This window comes from Conger conger, chromosome 2 (assembly GCF_963514075.1).
Source record: "Conger conger chromosome 2, fConCon1.1, whole genome shotgun sequence".
Lineage (NCBI taxonomy): Eukaryota > Metazoa > Chordata > Actinopteri > Anguilliformes > Congridae > Conger > Conger conger.
In genome coordinates this window covers 16,032,763-16,049,305 of record NC_083761.1, presented here as the reverse complement: position 1 = coordinate 16,049,305, position 16,543 = coordinate 16,032,763, and the positions used below count along the sequence as shown (strand labels likewise).

Here is a 16,543-nt window from a genome sequence, read left to right as displayed (position 1 = left end):
TTGGCCCTCTCATTGCATCCCATCAGGAGTCTTAATCCCCCGTAATCCCTAATTAGTGGGGGTGTTAACAAGCAGAACCAGCTAAGAGAATGAAATTAGCCTGGCACTGGAAAGTAATTGACTGGCTGTACCAACAGAATGAATCAGGGCTATTGGCCAATATCCAAGTCCATGTTGAAGAGTGAATTTCTCACAACCCTACAATATTTACACATAATAATGTAATACTGTGTTATAAACTTAGAAAACCATAAATGCTTAAAGACCATAAATGCTTAAAAATAGCTGGAATTCATGCTCTTTGCCAGCATTCCCTTATGAATATAAAGCTGGATACGTGTTAGCAGCACCACTGTAAGAGCATTTCTAGGGACTTTGGTTTATAAGTACCACATTGCAGCAGTTAAATGAACTCCAACCAGTTCACAAGTTTAAAAGCACACAGAGCTCATTAACTTTCTGTATCACTTGGCATTAACAAAATTACCATTTTTTGTTTTCGCCATTCCATGGTAAGCGCGTGCATGTGCACGTGCACGTGCGTGTGCATATTTGAGTGTGTGTAGGAATGTGGCGCGTTTCAGTTTGTGCTTGAGGCAAAAGAGTTGATGCTCATCTGGGGCAGAGGTGAAAGTCCAGGGGTCAGAAAGTAAAAGCCCTGTCATACATATCTTCCACGCATGAACTCACCCAGCTGATTTCACCAATTACGTCAACCTACTCGCTGAAGAATTGTGCTGAATAGCAAATCCAGGTGATTGGAACAAAATACTGGAGAGGATGTGTAGTTTCAGAACATGGATTTTCCAGCTCAGAACTTGGGATAGTGAAGCAGGGGTTTTAGTTAAAAAGGGAAACATGGCTTTGAGTTACACAGTGAAAGGGGTTTGAGTTATACAGTGACATGGGGGTTTCAGGTAAACCGTGAAAGAGGGGTTTGAGTTGAACAGTGAAAGAGGGAGTTTGAGTTGAACAGTGAAAGAGGGAGTTTGAGTTGAACAGTGAAAGAGGGAGTTTGAGTTGAACAGTGAAAGAGGGAGTTTGAGTTGAACAGTGAAAGAGGAGTTTGAGTTGAACAGTGAAAGAGGGGTTTGAGTTGAACAGTGAAAGAGGGGTTTGAGTTGAACAGTGAAAGAGGAGTTTGAGTTGAACAGTGAAAGAGGGTTTTGAGTTGAACAGTGAAAGAGGAGGTTTGAGTTGAACAGTGAAAGAGGGGTTTGAGTTGAACAGTGAAAGAGGGGTTTGAGTTGAACAGTGAAAGAGGGGTTTGAGTTGAACAGTGAAAGAGGGGTTTGAGTTGAACAGTGAAACCAGGGTTTGAGTTGAACAGTGAAAGAGGGGTTTGAGTTGAACAGTGAAACCAGGGTTTGAGTTGAACAGTGAAAGAGGGGGTTGAGTTGAACAGTGAAACCAGGGTTTGAGTTTGACTGACCAGGCTGTTGAGCTCAGAGTCGTAGCTCCCGCAGGGGCGGGCGATGGTCCCCAGGGGCTCCAGCCCCTCCTCGTCCCACATGTAGGTGCCCCCTGAGCTGTCCGACGGGGAGAGGTCGAGCGAGGAGCCGTGGGCAAAGTCCACGTCTGGGGACCCGGCCTGGTTACCACGGCAACACGGGTCTTCTTTCATTCCTGCAGGAGGGCACCAGAGACGGATCAAACTCTTCAGTCCAATAACACTTTTTTCCAATAACACTGGTGTGACCTTTCCCACTATCACACTACTATAGTACATAACCTTGCTCAGAAAAGTACCTAAGCCCTCCCACAATCACTATTATAGCACAGAACCATTTCCACAATTACACTGGTATAATACAGAACCCCTCCCACAATCACACTGGTATAATACAGAACCCCTCCCACAATCACACTGGTATAGTACAGAACTCCTCCCACAATCACACTGGTATAGTACATAACCTCACACAGTCACTCACACTGGTATAGTACATAACCCCTCCCACAATCACACTGGTATAGTACATAATCCCACCCACAATCACACTGGTATGGTACATAACCCCTCCCACAATCACACCGGTATAGTACATAACCTCACAGTCACAGCTATAGTATATAATGTCCCATAATTCCTCACACTAGTATAGCCTCACCTGTCAGTCCCATCGCTGCCCAGTCCACGCCATCAGTCAGGAAGCTGCAGTGGCGCGTCCGGTTGGGAGTGTCAGGCGGACTGTCGACAGGAGCGTTGTCATCAGGCTGCGATTGGTGGAGCTCGCCATCGTGGGCGGGGAACAGCAACATGCCTCCCCCGACTCCCAGGTTGTCAAAGTCGTCCAGGTACTCCTCGCTCATGTCGTTGCGCTCCAGGGAGGAGGTGGAGGAGAGCGACATGTCCTCCAGCACCTCCCCCAGGTAGCACGAGGAAGGTTCCGGATCACAGATCATCACTAGCTCAGCCGGGCTGCTCTCCGGGTCTAGAGCATCCTCAACCTCGCTGGGCGGGTCTGGAGTGGTGGGGGACGTCTCCAAAGAGTCCCCGGCCCCGGCCCTGGGCTCCTGGTCGCTGCTCCCCTTCCCTGGCAGGAGCGGGCGTGGCTGCCTGCCCAGGGAGGGCCGTGTCAGTCTGTAGGCTAGCGCCGGCGGCTTGCTGGGCACGCAGGAGGGCAGCAGTGACTTCTTCGGGCTTGTGGTTACCGTGGGGCCCCCAGAGGGTCGGGCCCCGGGGCCCTTGCCGTACTGGATGGCCCCTCCTCTGGCCTGTGTCGGGGAGGGCTTGCCCAGCAGGCTTTTGGCTCTCTCCGCCGCCCGGGTGAAGGAAAAGGAGCGGGCAATGGGCTGGCCCGTGGGCGAGGGGACCTGTTTGAAGTGGGTGAAGCTCTGGGAGCGCACCATGTTCTCCGGGTCCAGGGACGGGGCCTTCAGGCTGTCGCTGGACTGCGACAGGCCGTCTCGCAGGGCTCCGCCCGCACTGGGGTTGGACCCCGTCCGCTGTAGGCCCAGCCCAAACCGGCCAGCGGCCCCATTCAGTCCCAGCTTGTTGCCGTGGGGTCCGGGGGTCAGGGAGGTCTGGGTGGAGCCCCCGCGGGGCGTGGGTTTGGAGGGCTGGGGTATGGTCCTGGAGGTGGTGGAGGAGGTCACAGCCGAGGCGGACCGGCGCACCTTGGCGGTAATTGTCGATGGCTTCTTCAGCTCTCTCGGCGCGGTTGGCTGCTGCTGAGGTTGAGGGCGGTGCCCGGTCCGGCCCTCCTCCCCTTGCTTCTGCAGCTCCGCCCCCTCCGTGGGGCTCAGCAGGCCGGGGACGGGGCCTCCTCCGCCCTTCTTCCATTTCAGACTGAAGGGAGGGGCCAGACGGACCATGCCGTTAGGCTTCCCCACAGGCCCCGCCCCCTTCCCCTCCTGGCAGTGCAGGGGCGGGCCGGTCCCGTTGGGGAGCGGGTTGGTGCCGCCCTGGGGGCGGGTACCAAATTTAGGCAGCCTGGAGACCATGGTGGGCTTGGGGAGTGCCTTCTCTTCCATCAGCTGCCAGCTGGGTCATTGATGAGAGCGGGGGGGCCGGAGCTATGTGGATAAAGATGAAAACAGAGAGAAAGAGAGGTATAATTCAGCATGGCCACTAGAGGCACCTCATTCCTGCATTTTACAGAAAACACAGCATCTAAGGTGACTTACAGTTGGTTAGCTTAAGCAGGGGACAATCCCCTCTGGAGGAATGTGGGGTTAAGGGCTTTGCTCAAGGGCCCAACAGCTGCATGGATCTTATCATGGCTACACCGAGTCATGTATCTTACCCACTAGGCTACAGGATGCCCCAGACACTATAGGCCCCCATCTGTTTACCAGCCAGACCTGGCACAACCCCTAAATGTTCTCGCAACTCTCCAGCATAATGTACAAATTCTGTCCTCTGGGCCTTAGGAAGAAGCCTGAAATATGACCCTGAAACAACAGCGGTACAGAGTGGGGCGTTGGCACGCGGGCCATGCCTCTCTGCCAGCACGCCCTGTGGCAGCGTGCGGTGACTGGGTGGGGCTGCGCTGTTCAGCACTGCCTGAGTCTGGACTTGCCTGTACGCAGTCACTCGTGGGAACTTACACCTGCACCACTAAGCACACACACTTTACTCCGCCATTCACATCGCTTCTGCTGCTCAGTCAATCACACTGCTTCTACTACTCAGCCAATCACACTGCTTCTGCTGCTCAGTCAATCACACTGCTTCTACTACTCAGCCAATCACAGTGCTTCTACTACTCAGCCAATCACACTGCTTCTACTACTCAGCCAATCACACTGCTTCTACTACTCAGCCAATCACACTGCTGCTGCTGCTCAGCCAATCGCATCCTTTCTGCTTTGCCTAAACCGGAACATTCTGAGCTACAGTGGACATCCAGCAAGCAGAGGTATCTGCACAGGACAATGACACAACATCCAGGAAGGACTTTTTGCATAATCAAATTATCATGAAAGTGTAGATCAGGCAGTATAATTTGATTATGCTGAGTTCCTCCTGTTTGTTGTATCCATTCTATTGTCATGTGCTCCCCCCAACCGCAATCCTTTAATTCAGCAGCAGTTAGTATGTAAACATCTTCACCCGTAAGAATTGAAGAATGCATAATTGTTGTCATCCACCAAATGTCACTAAATGCGTCACGCTCTCCGCTCATTTGCCGTGCTGTTCAAGTGATTTAGCTCAGAGGTTCTGTTAACCGTGTCAAACCTGATAAGAAAACATGTGCACACCCAGAACCAAAGGCGACGACGAGAGCCAAAATGGCCACAAGGTAGGGAACAATAACCACTCCTGTAAAGCACCGACAATAGACAATGCCCTGCTTTCGGCCACATTTACATGTGGCTTTTTACCCGCAGCCAAGCCGACTGCAGCCAGGCCATCATCAGGAACAGTGAAACGGGAAGCTCTGTTCTTTCAAAGAGCATGAGCTTAACCAGGAGTCAACCCCATGCTGAAAAAACCTTCTGTTCCCCAGACAGCTTCAGGCTTCAACCGCATGACCGGGAATGACCGTATCCACATTAAAGGATATTGGATATATCTGGTCCATTGTTTATGGGTAATATAAGGGTCCGAATCGATTTGAAATGACGTTTTAGTTTAGACCATTATTACACTCACAGGGGTATAATCCCATTGGTTTTTGGTTTCTTACAGCAAATGTGTGGCTTAGATAGCCTCTTAAGTTCTGCTGTGTTATTTTGCCGATTAGACACACCAGAATTTGTCACAGGCTAATATTTTAAGAGTTGGGTAATTAATACTGAATCCTAGTACATGGAAAGATTGGGACTATGTATTTAATTTCTACAAGGTGAAGCCAAAATGTATAAAAATACCTTTTGATAAAAGCAGAGAATCTATGTGAATTGTTTGATTACAGAGCCAAATCAAGAAAAGATTTATTTGTCCAAAACATTTGAGCCCACTGCACACACCTGCGACACCTCCACCCCCAAAAAAAACATGCTGGGGATTTTATCATGCTTTGGAGCCAATTTTTGCTTCAATTTCCCTCCCAATTCAGAATTCCACAATTTGTGGCGGTGTTGTCTGGACCAGCCAATCACAGCAACCCCCTCAATCAGTTCAGGAGAGAGCAGACCAGTGCAGGCGGTTAGCATGCTGGTGGCTATCCTGAAAAGCAAATGTCCCTGCTGCTGATAAGAGAAGGTAGCTGGGTAGCTAGTCAGTTCATATCGAGGTTTATAACTGCAGTAAAAGAGCAAGCTATCGTGCTCAACCCCAAATGAAACCACACCACCACACCAGTCCACACCTCACAGAGGAGCACAACAATGTGCCGATTCGTGGTGGCAGTTGTGTGGGAAACTAGCTTGTGGTGTTACGCATTAACGTTTACAATCTAACCGACTGTAGATAGCAGAGGTTTCTAGCAGGGTTACAGAACGAAGGTTTGCGTGGCCTCCAGGATTTTCTGCAGTTTCGCCGCTTTTCCACCTGTCGCTTCCCCGTTGCTGCAGTCACCTGTGACTGAGCAGTGATCTGGTTAAGCCGCCAGACCTCAGTACAGGGTTATCTCCAGCCAGAGGGACAGGACTCATCCCTAAAATCAATGGAAGGGGATTAAGGACAAAAAGGCTCCCTCTCTTCCCAAATTCCCAGCAAATCTCCTGTGTGGTTGGGCTCCTGATGAGAACACAGAATTTAGCAACCAGGGTTTTTTTGAGGGGATTGGGACTTTGGGTGTGTCCAGCAGGCCGTTGTGAAGGGTACGGTGAATCGGACAACGCCAGCACAAAACGTGATCTGCATGCTCACATACAGAGACACAGACAGCACAGGAGTACATTAACTCCTTCATTAGTGTTAATGCATCCAGTGTGTCTGCTAGTGGTGTCCTCCAAAGCTCAGGCCCATTAATCCCTGTTAATGCCACACTGATCCCCTGCAGGTCCCATGGGAGGTGTTTCTATCTCTGCCTCTCTCAGTGTGGGCAGTGTGCCCTCCTGGAGGAGGTGCAGGGAAAGGGACAGGGAGGGTGTTTGGTGTTCCTCTGGGCTGAAATAATGAGTGAGGGAGGAGCAGGGTCGAGGGTCCGAGGGGGAGTGACACTGCTGCATAAGGGACATGGAGCAGTGTGTGTGTGGATATGTGCGTGTGTGTGTGTGTGTGTGTGTGTATGTGTGTGTGTGTGTGTGTGTGTGTGTGTGGATATGTGCGTGCGTGTGTGTGTGTGTGTGTGTGTGTGTGTGTGTGTGTGTATGTATGTCTGCCTGTGTGCATGTGTGTGTGTGTGTGTGTGTGTCTGCCTGTGTGCATGCGTGTGTGTGTGTGTGTGTGTGTGTGTGTGTGTGTGTGTGTGTCTGCTAGCATGCATGTGTATTTGTGCGTGGATGTGTGGATGTGTGCATCTGTATGGAGTGATAGTTATCCTGCAGGGTAGTGACACAGCTGCAGAACAGCAGATGGGAGTAGGTGCTAATTAATCTGGCCAAAATGAGCAAACTCCAGCACAGCCACCATTAATAAGCTGTGATCACTTTACGAAGCAAAAGTACAGGAGGGAGCCAAGGCACTCCATCATAGACACATGGGACACGGTGTTCCACCGAGCCTTGTGACTTCATGCAATCCTTTTCTCCAAGAGCACCTAGGGCATTGTCACAGAAGGGAGGAAAAAGCAGGAAAGCTTTAAAGCGGGCGACAGTGTTTCAGTGGCCACCTACGCATTCTGTACATCCATAATGGCGAATTTCCGTCTGCATTCACTGGGCATTTCCTGTGGGTAATTTATCTGGTGTTTTACCATCTACTTTTTACAGGACTTAATCTCCAATACCCCTTTTTGTGTTCAAAGACAATATTCAACTCAAGGCAATTAAATGATCACAGCAAGGACCTTGCATTGCTTTAAGGACTATAACACCCAGTCCCAGCTGACAACACAAACAAGCCAGGTCAAGGTGAGGTCACTAGGACTAAGCCTTGAGGTTCGTTTTTCATTACCTCATCAAGAGGTGTGAACGTTTCGCCGGTACAGTAACAGTATAGCCAGTGGACAATTGCGGGCCTAGTCTAAATCACCACCCTCTGGCTTATTACAATGGGAAGAAAAGAGTGAATTGGGAGCCAGGCCAGCTCTCATAGGACGATAAAGGAAATGGGCAGACACGCTCGGGCATTCACACACAGGAGAAGGAGTGAAGCCGAGCGTAACGAATGGTCAGGAATCGCAGCGGTACACACCATCTGTCCTGGTTCCGCCAGGTCTGCGGTAAGCACGGTGTTGGACTGAGATGTAAGGGAGGCTGGCTTCTCTCCCTGCACAGCTCAGAATGAACAGCCTTTTAATCAGAACCACACTGAACCCAATAGCCTTTTAAGGTGTGAGGTCACAGATATGCCATTAGAATGTTTGTAACTGGAAATTCTAATGCTGATGTAACAATCACAACCAACAATTGGAAGCAATAGAGTTCTAGAACATGGAATTCTAGAATTCTAGAACAAAGAATTCTAGAAGGAAAAAGCTATTCCAAAATCAAAGAATTAAACTAAGCAAACAGACCCACCCCTCTGGAGCAGGTAAAAACAGACTGACAAACTGAAACATAGCCTTTGCCTTCCTGTCGATTTCTTACAGTGCCAGGCCCATTAGCCTGCCAATCTTTTCCAAAAGGCCATGAAACAACGAAACAGCAATTCAGCAATTCAGTTGCATCTCAAGAGTCCACCAACCTTTTTGTAATTCACAGCCTGTTAACGTGTCTCATGAATTTATGCATTCAAGCTAATTTTGAGAGACACTTCAAAATAACCCTCACTGCTTGTTATGTGGAGGACTGATAATTGGCTGGCAGACCTCAGAAAAGCAAGTCATCAAGCCAATGTGTATTTATGCTGAAGTGTCAAAAACAACAATGTGTGAAACTACCTAATAACACAAGTTATTATCGACTACCCTGGCTTACCCTTGTAGTAGGTACACTGTTTTTAGCTATTCAGTGCTTTTACATGCATTATCAATTAATCTCTTTTGGACCGTCATCCCAGCACAATTGTGAATAGCTAGCCAGAAAAGCTAATACTGTTACAAGTATTAGGCAAGCAAAGTAATAAGTGAACATGTCCTTACAGTGCTTGGTCTACAACTGGAACTATAAGAAATGAGTATTCAAGCTGGCCAACACACATAAACAAATACATAACAGGCTGATTGTGACTGTGAGACGTTGTTGAACAATCGGGCCGCCCGTTCTGCCCCTCTGTTGCATAAGCCGATATCCTGGATAGAGTTACGCATCTGCAGTGTATCCTTGAGGACCAGAGACACTGGATACGGGCAGAAAATACACCTGTTTCCATGCCGATCTGTCACACTCGCCCGTTTTACAGGGTGCCGGTCCTTATGTAGACGCAGTTTCTCGTAGCATACGGAGGCACGGCTGACGATCGAATTCAACGCACCATAACACACATGACCTCCGTCCCAACCCCCCTCCCCCTCCCCATCACAGACACAATCCCCCTACCCCCTCCAACCCCACCCACTGCACCCCCCAAGTTCACCCTAACATTCCCTTTGTAGCATACAGAGGCATTCCGCACCACAATTCAACGCACCATGACACACATGAACTCCACCCCGAATACCCCCTCTCCACTGCCACAATCCCCCTACCCCCTCCGACCCCCACCCACTCAGCTGTGCAAGTTCACCCGAGCAATCTTTCACCCCTGCTCCAGCTACACTCCTCACCTGAAGGTGTAAACCCAGGAAGGCTAGCCACAGAGAGACTGCTAAGCCTGAGATATAGTGAGCGCTACATGAGCCAGCAAGCGGCATTAGCATGCAGCATTACCTGGCAGTTAACAAGCAATGAGAATAAATAATCTAGCATGGCCATGAGATCACTGGCTCATTAGTCAGGTTGGGCTTCAGCGCCCGTAATTCAGCCGAAAGGAAGATCCGGTGCTGCTATGCTAACTCATTGACGATCATAAAGCAAAGCCTGTGAGCCCGGCATAAAATGCAATAACTCATTTTACTATTCGTTTTTCTGCTCGACGGTGAACGGCGATCTCTGTGCAACCGGTCGTAATTCACACCGAGTGAAATGGAGTTTCGTTTAGCAGTGGGGAGACATGGTCTGATTACCTGAATATTAATGTTATGGGAGTGTTTCAATATAAGAAGATGACATCATTTGAAAGGCGCATCCCTATTGGATACCTGGGTTTGAGCAGGATACATATTACTGGTTTTAGTGAAATTTGACAGGAATTCAGACAAGCAGAGAAATGGTGACAACATTGTGGACTGGCATTCTTCAACAGCGGGTGCCAGACCACCCACACACACAAACAAACAAACACAGGCAGGCAAGGCGCACACACACACACACACACACACACACACACACACACACACATACACATACACCGACAGCCCCGCGGGCAAAAACCAATTAGGCGCAATCGTCATTCAAGTTGACAGAATAGGCGATCAAACCACGGTCTGTGGGTTTGCCCGCAGAAAGTGTGTCACCAGTGAAAGTGTGTCAGCCCCTGAGCAGGGGGAGAGGGGGAGAGGGGAGGGGAGGAGGGGGAGGGGAGGAGGGGTGTTCATGGACCCCTAGAATCAACCCTGGCACTGTGAGCGAGTGGCGTCATCTCGACAGGGAGCTCAATAGAGAACCAGCTCTAAAAAGAGTGGTTTGCATTCACTATGGTGGGGAGGGGTTCAATTCCCTCAGGAATGCCCTGGAGACACACTAGCACTTCAGCTGTCGGTCTTAAGTCTGGTGATGTGTGTGAGAGCCTGGTGGCGAACGATCCCGGCCTTCCTATAGCGCAGTCCCTCAGAGCCTGGCCGTTCAGGGGAGGAAATTCCCATTCCGCAACAGCTGTTTGAGAATCCGCTCCAGGGAGATCGGCGGGAGAGCCCATTAAAAACAGTTGCTACAGAGCACCAGCCCGGGGTTGGCCGCAGGCCTGTCTGCATTACTGAGGGCTACAATAGGAATGTGCTCCAGTTCAGTACGGCCATACTCCTGCATGCTTTTGGATGCTTTCATACAATGCTCCTTTAATAGTTATTGGAAAGCGGTTGAATGTGGTTTCCTGGAGCGCTTGGCCAAAGCGGTTTTGGTCCAGAGTTCTCATGAACCCTTTGAGGTGTGATATCACAATGTGATTAGAATGTTCTTATCTGAACATTCCAATGCTGATGTAACAATCACTATAGACTGAAAGCAATGGAGTTCTAGAACACAGATTTAGAATATTGATAAAGACATTCCAAAAAGCTTCTTCAAAGGGTTAAGGCATTTCCTATTGTATGGCACTGGGCAGAAATAAGGATCAGACTATTACCAAGAACTATGTCCTGTCACAGAATACGAGGTGAAGAAGATTTGTTTGTGCTGGTAGAGTGTTTCTGGGGAAGAGCAGGAAGGGAATGAAATGAAAGAGTAACGGAATGCATTTCTGCAGTTCACATGAAGATTTATTTTGAGAGGAATCCACATTGTGTATCAAATGGCCTGTGCTGAAACCATGGCATGCTGGGATTTTCCACTCTGAAAGCGCACCCCAGGAATTGATCCATGTAATGGAACCTGAAAACATGCTGTAATGGGAAAGCACTGGAGAGCTCGGTTTTAACAGGGAAATGATTAGGAGCCCAGAGATAATGAAATCCAGTAAACTGCTCTACTCTCAGACTAGAATTAACTCTCCTAATCCACTACATTCTCCAAACACAATACATTTCTTTAATATTTAATGTTCAAAGATAAATTTACATATTTATTTTGCCATTTTCTATGGCAAACCCTTTAAGGCCACACAAGCACGATATGCATCACTGATCCGGTCTTTGTTCGCCACACAATGAACACATGCACACCTGTCTGTAAGTCTCTGCTGGCGCACACATTGAAAGCAGGTGCAATGTTAGTTGACAAATTTACACAGTGAAAAACCAACAGACAGACACAAAAACGAACAGACAATCAGACACTGGGCATAACATCCACTCCACCCACAGGAAATACCACGGAAACAATCAAGACAAGACATAAAAAAAATCCTCATCGACCAAAGGAGGATTAAAAACTACATTACCAATGACACATCACACCTCCCCAGAGACATATCATAATCACAGACTGTAGAAGACATACTTCTTATATGGACACAAAATGGTGCCTGGGAAATCTGGCTGTCCGTGAAACCGCATACTTAATGAAACATACTTTCAATGAAATTCAGAGTAGTATGCTAGTATACGGCTTTGAACGTAGCCTCTATCTCTACTATGTGTCCCCAAACAAGGAATTGAATGTGCAGGGAAGATTCAACTCCACACTTTGATATAGCCTAAGTGCAACAGACTGTGGCATGATGTTTAATGAGGACAGGAGTACAGCAGAGTAGAGAAACACACAGACACAGAAAGAACAAGAAGTGGGCCAAGAACCCACCCTCCCTCTGACAGCCCTCTGTCTCGGACGTGTCTGATGAAAACGGTGATAAGTTGCACAGGGAGTAACTGCGCTCCCACAGGAAGCTCCTCCACACACAGCCCAACGCTGTAATGACCGCCAGGCCTAACTGGGTTACCGGCCACTCTCCGTAATGGCTCCTGGCTGTGTCGGCACGGTTACGGGAAGCCGGCTGAGGTGATGCGGCAAAGCTAGGCCTATCGATCGAGCTGTCGGCGCCCTGCCGGTACGCACCTGGGGGACCGGAACAGTGACGGAAGATTCCGGAGATTTAGGGAAAGAGTGCCTCTCGGGACGGTGCGGCTCATCCTCGCCGGTCTTTAGCACTCGCTAATTACATTAGCGCAGGAGAATAAGGACCGAGTTACTCTTCAAAGGACCCTTATAAAGCACTTGTTGCCACATAAACTGTACGCCACTGAATGCCACCAGTTACACAAGCCAGCCGGTGCTCGGAGATTTAATGTATGGTAAATGCACTGCATTTATACAGCGCTTTTATCAAATGCACATTAGCATTAATTCACCTTTAATCACATATACACACTCACACACCAGCAGCGATAGGCTGCCATGCAAGGCACCAACCAGCTCCTCAGGAGCTTTGGAGGTTGGGAGGTTAGGGGTCTTGCCCAGGGACACTCAGGGTCGGGGATTGAACCGGCAATCTTCTGACTGCCAGACAACCGCTCTTAACTTCTGAGGCAATGTCGCTTCCATAATAATATTATAGCCTCAGTTTTTGTCTCTCTTAACGAGATTGCTTGCGGCTGCTGAAACGGAACTGGCTCAGGATCCGATAAGCCTGGCTGGGAGGGGTCCGATCCCGCCTCTAGCCCTCCCGAAGGTTTTCAGTTAAGAACAGGCAAAAATATTCAAACGGTTTAGCGTCAGTGACACAGTGTTATGCTAGTGGCAGTATATGCTGGTACAGCACCTTTTCAGTGAAACGCTTCAATCTTTTTTAGCAGCTATTATTAAAAAGATCGTCAGGTTAAAGGTCTTTAGATCTCGGCACTTCTGAAATAAGGGCCAGCCGTTTCAGCTTGAGACGTTGTAAAGTGCGGCCCTGGCACCATGAGGACTATGGTTTAATATGTGATGAGTCATCGCTGTCCGGCCCTGTTCCGGTAGAGGGGAACAGGACTCGGGCAGAGACTGGAAGCTCCTGGCAGGCTCCACATCAAGTCCCCACAAGTCCTGTGACTCCTGCTCTCTTGAGTGTGAGTGTGTGAGTGTGTGTGTGTGAGAGTGTGTGTGTGAGTGTGTGTGTGTGAGAGAGAGAATGAGAGAGATTCCGGAAAATATTGCTGATTCACTTGGTACCTCAGAGTGAATAACTCAAGAGCTAAGGAGACAGAAGGTTAGTCAGAGATACAGGGGCAAAGCTACAAGAACACAGGGAGAGACATAGGGCAGGAATGTCATGATGTTAAACTACTACATTTGATTATTTTCATGTTCTTGATATTTTGCAGCTCATCAGTCAATACGAAGCAGATAATTCAATTCCGGTCCATGAACATGCAAAGTCCACGAACTAGCGCACACATCCACACACTGAGTCAGAGATCAGGAGTCGCACCTCTGCACCCAGGACTAAGGACAGATGACATGGAATGTGTAGAGTGTTTATAGTGTGTGTTTACCAAACTGAAGGCCAAGAGAGTCTAGGGTAGCCCAATGGCAAACATCAATCACTGCTGTGAAAAGAGAAAGCTGGGAGCTGACTGGGTTCACTACAACAACACAGAGTTGGAGCATGCTCAGTGCAGTCAGAACACAGAGCTGGAGCATGCTCAGTGCAGTCAGAACACAGAGCTGGAGCATGCTCAGTGCAGTCAGAACACAGAGCTGGCGCATGCTCAGTGCAGTCAGAACACAAGAGCAGGAAAACGCTCAGTCTAGTCCAGACAAGATGGGTTCCAAATACAGCCAGTGTACACTGCGGCTTTTTGCCAAGGTTCAAGGTTGTGAATCTGGGGCAGACGCTGGACTAGAACAGGCCTTCAGAGACACATTTCCCACACACCTGCAGCCATAATATCCGTTCCCAGATTCCTGGTTTGGGGAGGAATACTGGAATAAAGGAATAATGCCTTTGAGGAATCCCGCCCGAACGCCAGCGTGGTACAGCAGCATGTCAGAACCCGCCTGGCACACGGTCATTACCCAGCGCCGGCATTCGATTGGCTGAGATTTGCGCCAAACCCTCCGTGACACAGCCATAGGAGGCTGCCTCTGAGTCAAAGCGCTCATTAGAGCAGGGCGGGGAAGGGCAGGCGTGAAGCGGCAGGAGCCGACACACCTTTCCCTCCGCAAGCAAGCGCTGCAGGGCTTGGACGGAAAACCATTATGTAACCGCTTCACGGGGGGGGCCAGAAGGCTATGTCAGGTAGAGCATGGTCACGAACGGTCTTGCAGACCACGGGCTCAGGTGACAGGGCTGTGCGTTTGAGACAGGAGGGTCAGTGTCCAGCAAATGAGTCCTCACTCCTCATTTCATGCTCAGAGATGCGTGGGAGAGTCAGCCTATACCATTTACTAACAGTGAAATCAGCACACGCAATTTACTAACAATGGAGTCAGCCTAGACTATCTAAAAACATTGAAGTCAGCCTAGACTGTCTACAAACAGTGAAGTCAGCCCAGAGTAGAGCATCTACAAACAGTGAAGTCAGCCAAGACCATCTACAAACAGTGAAGTTGGCCTATACCATTTACTAATAGTGAAAGTAGCCTGAGAGAAAGGCAAGGCCTTTCAGTAAGTACAGCTGCAGCTATTAATGGTTCAGACACAACAATCAACAGTAAGTACAGCTATAACCATTAACGATTCAGACACAACAATTAACTAAAACACAAGCCAGCTGCCATTTCTGTGTCAATGTGACCAAATTGCTATTTTACTAAATATGAACTGTAAGTTAACTGACGTAATTAAATTTCATTTAATTACATATAATTATAATAATTATTATCCATGCCCTTCAGCCAGCATGAGCATATCACTTAATACCAACCAATACAAGGACAAGCCAGAGCAGAGCTCGCATTGTGGTGATGCTGTGGATAACATGCCTTTCTGTTACCCAAGGGCAGAGTGACAGTTATAACACAGTTTATAAAACAAATAATCGACACAAAACGGATACTACGAAGGTTTAGCATATACATCACACAGCTGGGAGTAATTATATGTCCTTTCAGTTTGGAGAACCCAAGTCTATCACTTTCCCCTGTAACTATCTCAGGTACAGTAAATATGAGTAACACATTATTGAATGTGCTTGAGGTTATTGTGCAGCAATTATATCATCTGTTTCATGCACTGCAATTCCGGAACTGCAGTGATCCTTTAAGAATCCTACGTAGAAGTCAACAGTCCCCTCTCAGAGAAATAGCATGCTTATGCTAATATTCTGTTCCATCACACTGAAGTTATAGAGTGCATTCATTCCAACATGCCAGGTGTCCAGAGTCCATGTGCACATATGGCACACATGCACGCCCGCACACACTCTCTCTCACACACACGCACACACTCTCTCTCTCTCTCACACACACACGCGCACACACTCTCTCTCTCTCACACACACCCCACACACACACACGCACAGTGCACATACCGGGCAGCGTTTTTTCACCTTACCATCTCACATGTCCTTCAGTGAACATCTGATCCCAGTGCTACAGTGGCCCGTTCCCACTGTAGCGCTGTGATAAAGCTGAGTTCAGGTTCCAGGGAGGTTTTCACAATCTATTTTCCTCACGACACAGTTAGCTTCTCACATCAACAACTGAGCTCCACAACCTGTCAGGTTTGGCCAGATTACAGGCCTGGGCAGGGTTACCCAGCCTGTAACACTCTGTCAGTCAACTGCAAACATGATTACAAGTTGGAAACCTCGCAGGAGAAACTGGCGCTATTCCATGAAGTGTGAGCAGCCAATTAAGCTATCAAAAGATTGAACGTGTCCAAATCACCTACTAAACGGTGCCTTCAATCAAACCAATTCTTCCTCCTGAAACTGTGAAACTATACACAAAAATACAGAAATATTGGCTTTTCATTATTTATTGATTTCTTCTTAAATATATAATTGTAATAGGCTCACTGATATTGCAGACCAGGTGGTAGAAGACTGCTGGCTGTTAAAAGGGTCTGACATTAACAGGTCCACCAATGTCATTATGGCACCCAACAGAGTGCAGGTTCTGCTACAGCACACTTGCCTGGCTATGAACCAGTCAGCAGGGCCTGGGGGAGGTCAGCTATACCATCGCTAAAGGCAACTGGCCACAGGGCCCTGATCAGTAACCTGGGAGCCCTCCTTCAACCTGTCATGGCCTGGTCATTTCATCCCACCCCAAAAGAAACCATAGACAGGAAATGACAGAACCCAGCCTCAAAGTAGCCTGTGTCTATGCTAACAGTCACCGTGTGCTTGTGAACACAGCCTTTACCAACTGACATCACCAGCCATTAATAAAAAATGTCCAACCACATTACCTTTCACAATAGAACACAGCCTGGTTGGTTACCTGCCAAAGCGGCTGCTAGAGTCGAATCTAACTAGCCACAATCTAA

General features: G+C 48.5%; 1 protein-coding gene across 3 annotated transcripts in view; it reads right to left on the bottom strand.

Annotated features, from left to right (window-relative positions):
* The window catches only part of LOC133121807 (serine-rich coiled-coil domain-containing protein 2-like), a 77,734-nt gene that overhangs the window by 51,343 nt on the left and 9,848 nt on the right, over positions 1–16,543 (bottom strand). For all 3 annotated transcript variants that reach the window (XM_061231293.1, XM_061231294.1, XM_061231295.1), the window contains exons 3-4: positions 2,112–3,519; positions 1,433–1,626 (exon numbers count right to left, since the gene is read on the bottom strand). In XM_061231293.1, the coding sequence (XP_061087277.1) occupies positions 1,433–1,626; positions 2,112–3,477 (1,560 nt within the window). In that variant the 5' untranslated portion in view covers positions 3,478–3,519. The remainder of the gene's footprint in view (positions 1–1,432; positions 1,627–2,111; positions 3,520–16,543) is intronic.